Source organism: Macaca mulatta, chromosome 20 (assembly GCF_049350105.2).
Source record: "Macaca mulatta isolate MMU2019108-1 chromosome 20, T2T-MMU8v2.0, whole genome shotgun sequence".
Taxonomy (NCBI): domain Eukaryota; kingdom Metazoa; phylum Chordata; class Mammalia; order Primates; family Cercopithecidae; genus Macaca; species Macaca mulatta.
Genome location: NC_133425.1, coordinates 63515596 through 63523265, shown reverse-complemented (window position 1 = coordinate 63523265; position 7670 = coordinate 63515596). Strand labels below are relative to the sequence as shown.

The window sequence follows — 7670 nt, the reverse complement described above, 5'->3', positions numbered from 1 at the left end:
TGTTTCCCCTGGCGCCAAGAGAAGAAGGCGGAACTGAACCCAGGCCCAGAGCCGGCTCCCTAAGGCTGTGCCCCTTTCCGGCAATCTCTGGCCACAACCCCCACTGGCCAGGCCGTCCCTCCCACTGGCCCTAGGGCCCCTCCCACTGCCACACCAGATAAGGCCAGCCCAGTGCCGCTTCCTCTGGCAGTAGGCACCAGGGCTGGAATGGGGCCGCCCGGCTCCCCATGGCAGTGGGTGCCGCTGCTGCTGGGGCTGCTGCTCCCTCCTGCCGCCCCCTTCTGGCTCCTCAATGTGCTCTTCCCCCCGCACACCACGCCCAAGGCTGAGCTCAGTAACCACACACGGCCCGTCATCCTCGGTAAGCCCCCACCAGGCCCCTGATGCAAAACGCCAGACCCTGGGGAGCCTGGGCCCCAGCCCCTGGCAGCTGACCCGGCCAAAACCCTTCTGCCCTGCATATGCCCCGGTGTAAGTACCTGCCTTGGTGTGGGGAGGGGCCAAAAGCTTGTCCCATAGAGGAATGACCTCCCTTCTCCCCGACGCCCGACTACGTGTCTCTCAGTTGCCTACCCCAGGGGGGCGGAGTGGGGGACAGGATGTGCCTGAGGTCTTGGCTGGGGCATCACAAGCTGTGGTCAGCCACAGCCACACCAGACTCTGGGCCAAACCCCACCACTCCTTCCTTGGCCCCCACCCACCAAGGACAAGATGCCCAGCCCAGGACCGGTGAGCAGGAGAGGCCCATCCATGCCCGGCCCCTATTAAGCCCAGCCCCCCTGCCCCTAGACCTATCTGTTCCCACCCTGGACTTTGGAAATAAAGGAGCGCCAGGCTGGGTGTTTGCTCTGCAGAGGCAGGGGTCAGCGGCCTTGGCCTCAGCACCTCAGCACCTTCCCTTCCTCAGGGAGGCCTGGGCTTTGGCTACTGGGGGGACAGCGGGGAGAGGGGGTGTGAGCAGGGGAGGGTAAGTGTGCTTTGTACCTAGGGTTGAGGGTGTGGGAGGTTGGGGGTGGGTCTAGTCACTGCAGCATCTGGGGTGACTGGGGTAAGGGTCACCGGGGGAATCCAGAGTCCAGAGTGAGGGCCACTACTCACAGTGCCCGGCTGCCTGGGGAATCAGCTAGAAGCCAAGCTGGACAAGCCAGATGTGGTGAACTGGATGTGCTACCGCAAGACAGAGGACTTCTTCACCATCTGGCTGGATCTCAACATGTTCCTACCCCTCGGGGTAGACTGCTGGATCGATAACACCAGGTACAGCCATGTGCTCCGCCCCAGCCCCGACACACTGCCCCTTGGCTATTGGCTGCTGAGTGGCACCCCCGCCCTGCAGGGTTGTCTACAACCGGAGCTCTGGGCTTGTGTCCAACGCCCCCGGTGTCCAGATCCGCGTCCCCGGCTTTGGCAAGACCTACTCTGTGGAGTACCTGGACAGCAGCAAGCTGGCAGGTTTGTGTCAGAGGGCAGGGCTGGGGCTCCAGGCTGGGGTGCTGGCCCGCAGCAGGCACGGCCCAGCCCCCGGTGCTGCTGCTCCCCCCACAGGGTACCTGCACACACTGGTGCAGAACCTGGTCAACAACGGCTACGTGCGGGACGAGACTGTGCGCGCCGCCCCCTATGACTGGCGGCTGGAGCCCGGTGAGTGTCTCTACGGATGACCAGCTTGGGGTGGGGCAGGTGCCCCGGACCCCAACTGCCCTGACCCCTCCCACCCACTGCAGGCCAGCAGGAGGAGTACTACCACAAGCTCGCAGGGCTGGTGGAGGAGATGCACGCTGCCTATGGGAAGCCTGTCTTCCTCATTGGCCACAGCCTTGGCTGTCTACACTTGCTCTATTTCCTGCTGCGCCAGCCCCAGGCCTGGAAGGACCGCTTCATCGATGGCTTCATCTCTCTTGGGGCTCCCTGGGGCGGCTCCATCAAGCCCATGCTGGTCTTGGCCTCAGGTGAGAAGGCCTCGACCACTTAGGCCCAGCGATGGGTGAGACGAAGCTGATCCTGGGCCTGCCTTCATTGCGGCTCCTGCTCACGGTGGCCTCTGGGGGTGCCATCTACCACCCCTGGGCAGGCATGCTCGCTGTCACTGGCCTCCAGAGCAGTGACCCTGGCCTGAGCAATTAGGGTGGCTCCTTCCAGAGTCTGTGTCAGTGATGGCAAAAGGGCGGTGAAAACAGAAAGTGAACCCCAGCTATCTGCCCCCAGGTTTGTTCCTTGTAGCCCCAGAGCCTGCCTACCCAACCCTTGCCTGCCTTCCGCTTGCTCGCAGGAGTGCCTTTGCCGAGGGATGTGCTTTACTGAGGATGGGTCTGCCAGAGCTAGGGCCAGACCCCCCGGAGCCCCGCCTGCCCTTCCCTAGGGAGTGGCACCAGGGCCCAGCACTGACACAGCTACCACCTACTCCCCACCCCCTGTACCGTGGGAGCTGGTCTGGAGAGAGAAACACAGTCTGGACAGAGAAACACTCATCAGACACCACCAATAAATGCCAAACAGACACCATCTTGTTTCTCCCTTTCTGGAGCACAAGTCTGTGGCCCCCAATGCAGCACAAGCCACACAAGGAGCAGAGAGACACATGCCCAAGGGAAGACAGCCAGCACCGCCCTGACCATCCCCACACATCCCGGGCCTCACCCACCATCCCCACACACCCCGTCCTCAGGAAGCCCCGCCTACATTTTTTTTTTTTTTTTTTTTTTGAGACAGGGTCTCACTCTGTTGCCCAGGCTGGAGTGCAGTGGCACGATCATAGCCGCAACCTCAATCTCCCTGGCCCAAGCAACCCTCCTGCCTCAGCCTCCTGGGTAGCTGAGACGATAGGCATGCACCACCACACCTAATTTATTTTTATTTTTTAGTAGAAACAAAGTCTTGCTATGTTGCCCAGGCTGGTCTCAAACTCCTGAGTTTAAGTGATTTCCTGCCTCAGCCTCCCAAAGTGCTGGGATTACAGGCGTGAGCCACTGTGCTGGGCCTTTTACAAAATACTTGTTTATTTATTTTGAGATGGAGTCTCACTCTGTTTCCCAGGCTGGAATGCAGTAGTGCAATCTCCGCTCACTGCAACCTCCGCCTCCCAGGTTCAAGTGATTCTCTTGCCTCAGCCTCCCTAGTAGCTAGGATCACAGGCATGTGCCACCATGCCTGGCTAATTTTTGTATTTTTAGTAGAGACGGGGCTTCCCCATGTTGGCCAGGCTGGTCTTGAACTCCTGACCTCAAGTCAACTGCCTGCCTCGGCCTCCCAAAGTGCTGGGATTACAGGCGTGAGCCAACATAACCAGCCCTATTTATTTATTTATTTATTTATTTATTTATTTATTTTTTGAGACGGAGTCTCGCTGTGTCGCCCAGGCTGGAGTGCAGTGGCCGGATCTCAGCTCACTGCAAGCTCTGCCTCCCGGGTTTTTACGCCATTCTCCTGCCTCAGCCTCCCGAGTAGCCGGGACTACAGGCGCCCGCCACCTCGCCTGGCTAGTTTTTTGTATTTTTTACTAGAGACGGGGTTTCACCGTGTTAGCCAGGATGGTCTCGAACTCCTGACCTCGTGATCCGCCCGTCTCGGCCTCCCAAAGTGCTGGGATTACAAGCTTGAGCCACCGCGCCCGGCCCCTATTTATTTTTAGGCTGGGATCTCGTCCTGTCACCCAGGCTACAGTGCAGTGGCATGATCATAGTTACTGTAACCTTAAATTCCTAGGGTCAAGCAATCTTCCTGCCTTTGCCTTTTGAGTAGCTAAGGACTAGAGGTGCAATCCAGTATGCCCAGCTGATTTTTTTTTTTTTTTTTTTTTTTGTAGAGACAGGGTCTCACTGCATTGCCTAGGCTGGTCTTGGACTCCTGGCCTCAAGTGATCCTCCTGCCTCAGCCTCCCAAAGTGTTGGGATTACAGGAGTGAGCCATGGTGCCTGCCCCTGCCCTTCTTTTGAAGCCCTACAGCTCTGCCCAACAGCTTCTCACTGAGTAAGCCGACACTGAGCATCATTGAATATCAGGCCTTCTCAAGCCTGTGGCTTAGAGTCTATGTCTAGATTGGGCAGGGGCAAGAGTGAGCATCTGGCTGAGCCTACACTCAGCAGGTTGTGAGCCAGGGGTAGCCAGGCCTGGCTCCCTGTCCCACCTTGCTCCCTATTCACAGGTGACAACCAGGGCATCCCCATCATGTCCAGCATCAAGCTGAAAGAGGAGCAGCGCATAACGACCACCTCCCCCTGGATGTTTCCCTCTCGCATGGCTTGGCCTGAGGACCACGTGTTCATTTCCACCCCCAGCTTCAACTACACAGGCCGTGACTTCCAGCGCTTCTTTGCAGACCTGCACTTTGAGGAAGGCTGGTACATGTGGCTGCAGTCACGTGACCTCCTGGCAGGCCTCCCAGCGCCTGGCGTGGAAGTATACTGTCTTTATGGCGTGGGCCTGCCCACACCCCGCACCTACATCTACGACCACGGCTTCCCCTACACGGACCCTGTGGATGTGCTCTATGAGGACGGTGACGACACAGTGGCCACGCGCAGCACTGAGCTCTGTGGCCTCTGGCAGGGCCGCCAGCCGCAGCCCGTGCACCTGCTGCCCCTGCGTGGGATACAGCATCTCAACATGGTCTTCAGCAACCAGACCCTGGAGCACATCAATGCTATCCTGCTGGGTGCCTACCGCCAGGGTCCCCCTGCATCCCTGACTGCCAGCCCAGAGCCCCCGCCTCCTGAATAAAGACCTTCCTTTGCTGCCGTAAGCCCTGATGTGTATATTGCAGGTTGAAGGGAGGCACTAGAGTCCCACATCAGGTTTCACTCATCACCAGCCACAGGCTCAGTGCTGTGCAGAGTGGGGCAAGATGGGCTCTGCTCAGGCCTGGGACTGAGGTGGGCACCCTAGATGTGCAGCTGTCCACTCTCCTGGTTGAGCTGTTGAGGCAGCGTGCACCAGGCCTGCCTCAGTGCTGGGCGTGGGGACTGGAGCTGGCTGCATCCACCAACCCTGTCAAGAGGAGTACAGGGAGGGGATGATTTGAGCTGTCCCTCCCAGCTCCCAAAAGGGCAAGTGGGACAGCCTTTTGAGTGCTGGGTGAATGACAGGGCCACAAGAGTTTAGAAGCCAGGCACAGTGGCTCACGCCGGTAATCTCAGCACTTTGAGAGACCGAGGCAGGCGGATCACCTGATCTCAGGAGTTTGAGACCAGCCTGGCCAACATGGTAGAAACCCCATCGCTACTAAAATACAAAACATTTGCCAGGTGTGGTGGCGCATGCCTGTCGTCCCAGCTACTCTGGAAGCTGAGGCACAAGAATCATTTGAACCTGGGAGGTGGAGGTCACTGTGAGCTGAGATCATGTCACTGCACTCCAGACTGGGCGACAGAGTGAGACTCTCAAAAAAAAAAGACTGGGTCTCAAAAAAAAAAAAAAAATTTAGAATTTGAATCTGGGAATGACAACCATTAATCAGATCATTTCACTAATGAAAGTTTAATTACTAATGAAGCTAAATGCTCTGAGGAAAGCTTAGGGAGCACAAGAGGCTGAGTCTTTTGGGTCAGCAAAGGCCTCCCAGAGGAGGCAGTGCCTATACTGAAGTCAGAGGGACAAGAAGAGTAATGGACCACTGTAAAGACTTGGGTTTGACTTGATTGAGCCCAGGAGTTCGAGACCAGCCTGGGCAATATAGTGAGACCTCATCTCTACAAAAATTTAAAAAATTAGGCCGGGCGTGGTGGCTCATGCCTGTAATCCCAGCACTTTGGGAGGCCAAGGCGGGCGGATCACTTGAGGTCGGAAGTTTGAGACCAGCCTGACCAACATGGAGAAACCCCGTCTGTACTAAAAATACAAAATTAGCCAGGCATGGTGGCGCATGCCTGTAATCCCAGCTACTCAGGAGGCTGAGGCAGGAGAATCGTTTGAACCTGAGAGGTGGACGTTGCGGTGAGCCGAGATCACGCTATTGCACTCCAGCTTGGGCAACAAGAGCAAAACTCCATCTCAAAAAAAAAAAAAAAAAAAAAAAATTTTAAATTAGTCAGGCGTGGCCACACCTGTAGTCAAATCTTCTAGGGAGGCTGAGGTTGCAGTGAGCCAAGATGGTGCCATGGCACTCCAGCCTGCGCAACAGCAAGACCTTGTGTCAAAAAAAAAAAAAAGTAGTGGGCTAGGCGCGGTGGCTCACACCTGTAATCCCAGCACTTTGGGAGGCCGAGACGGGCGGATCATGAGGTCAGGAGATCGAGACCATCCTGGCTAACACACTGAAACCCCGTCTCTCCTAAACATATAAAAAATTAGCCGGGCGAGGTGGCGGGCACCTGTAGTCCCAGCTACTCGGGAGGCTGAGGCAGGAGAATGGCGTGAACCCGGGAGGCAGAGCTTGCAATGAGCTGAGATCGCGGCACTGCACTCCAGCCTGGGCGACAGAGCAAGACTCTGTCTCAAAAAAAAAAAAAAAAAAAAAGTAAAATAGGCCAGGCACAACCAACCATGGTGGTTCATGGTTGTAAGCCAAGCACTTTGGGAGGCTGAGGAGGGTGGATCACCTGAGCTCAGGAGTTCAAGACCAGCCTGGGCAACATGGTGAAACCCCATCTCCACCAAAAAAAACAAAAAACAAAAAATTAGCCAGGCATGGTGGTATGTGCCTGTGATCCCAGCTATTCAGGAGGCTGAGGTGGAAGAGTGCTTGTGCCTGGGAGGCAGAGGTTCCAGTGAAATGAGATCGCACCACTGTACTCCAGCCTGGGCAACAGAGTAAGACCCCGTCTCAAAAAAAAAAAAAAAAGTAAACCCTTTGGCAGCTGCGTGCTGCTCTTAGGCTCAAACCTAAGTCTTTTTTTTTCCCCCTTTTGAGATGGGGTCTGTTGCCCAGGCTGGAGTGCAATGGCATGATCCGTACTCACTGCAGCCTCGAACTCCCGGGCTTCCAAAGTGCTGGGATTACAGGTGTGAGCCACCAGGCCCAGATTGCTGAAGGGTTTAAACCAGAGAAAGAGTGTGACCAGATTTCCAATTCAGAAAGACCCGCTCTCTGCAGGGTAAGGTGTAGCCTGAGGTAGGGGGCAAGAATCGCAAGGTAATCAGGGAGGCCAGTGCAATGTCCAGGTGGGAGAGGTTGCTAGCTGAGACGAGAAGTGCTAGGAGAAAGATGTGTGCAGATAAGAGGTCACTGGGGAGGTGAAATAACAAGGCTTGGCCGTGAGTGGAACCCAGCACCCATGGTGCCCCTCTTGAGAGGGGGAAGATGTCACCTGAGATGGAAGATGGAAAGACCAGGGTCCCTGTGGCTGAGGACTGAGCCTGTGTTTGAGGTTTCACAGAGGAGTGAAGGCAACACAAGAGGCAAGAGTTGGAAGAAAGGTGACAAGGAACAAAAGTCAGCCATGCCTGATGCTACTGGGTGGCCAGCAACAATGCAGACTTGGCCAAGGCTCTGAGAGCTTTATTATGCTGGGACTGGAGGTCAGAGTTGAGGCTAGGGTAAGAGCAGGGGGCTCAGATGGAGGGGGAGGAGGACCTGAACAATGTCCAGAAGGGAAGAGATTTGAATCTCTATCCAACAGAGGACCCTGTGAGCAGCACAGAGGGCACAGCAAGGGACATCCCCCAGTTCTCCAAATGCTCAGAGCCACAAGTGAAGCCGAAAGTGAAAGACAAGATGCAGAAAACCGCCACGGGCC

The 7670-nt window shown here is 56.2% G+C and overlaps 1 protein-coding gene and 1 long non-coding RNA gene across 5 annotated transcripts; one reads left to right on the top strand and one right to left on the bottom strand.

Annotated features, from left to right (window-relative positions):
* The first annotated feature begins 188 nt into the window (after nt 1–188).
* Nucleotides 189–4738, top strand: LCAT (lecithin-cholesterol acyltransferase). 4 transcript variants are annotated; one of them, XM_077984410.1, is made up of 6 exons: nt 189–361; nt 1124–1257; nt 1337–1452; nt 1546–1641; nt 1725–1949; nt 4142–4738. In XM_077984410.1, exons 1-6 carry the CDS (start codon nt 293–295, stop codon nt 4714–4716), a joined length of 1215 nt encoding a protein of 404 aa, XP_077840536.1. In that variant the 5' UTR covers nt 189–292; the 3' UTR covers nt 4717–4738. The 4 variants fall into 4 exon arrangements, with proteins under 4 accessions (XP_077840536.1, XP_014981934.2, XP_014981935.2 ...); XM_015126448.3 differs by having other exon boundaries at nt 1101–1257; XM_015126449.3 differs by having other exon boundaries at nt 1054–1257.
* LOC144337663 (uncharacterized) lies at nt 4139–5984 on the bottom strand. The gene is made up of 2 exons (XR_013411074.1): nt 5770–5984; nt 4139–5304 (listed from the first exon to the last, which is right to left on the bottom strand). It is a non-coding gene; the product is annotated as an uncharacterized LOC144337663 (long non-coding RNA).
* Nucleotides 5985–7670: the final 1686 nt, after the last annotated feature.

What these genes read in the sequence shown, in the direction of transcription:
- LCAT (XM_028841537.2), top strand. Translation starts at nt 208, where the DNA reads ATGGGGCCGCCCGGCTCCCCATGGCAGTGGGTGCCGCTGCTGCTGGGG. An exon ending in TGCTGGATCGATAACACCAG is followed by an intron (nt 1,258 to 1,336) that starts GTACAGCCATGT and finishes CCCGCCCTGCAG; the next exon opens with GGTTGTCTACAACCGGAGCT. An exon ending in TGACTGGCGGCTGGAGCCCG is followed by an intron (nt 1,642 to 1,724) that starts GTGAGTGTCTCT and finishes CACCCACTGCAG; the next exon opens with GCCAGCAGGAGGAGTACTAC.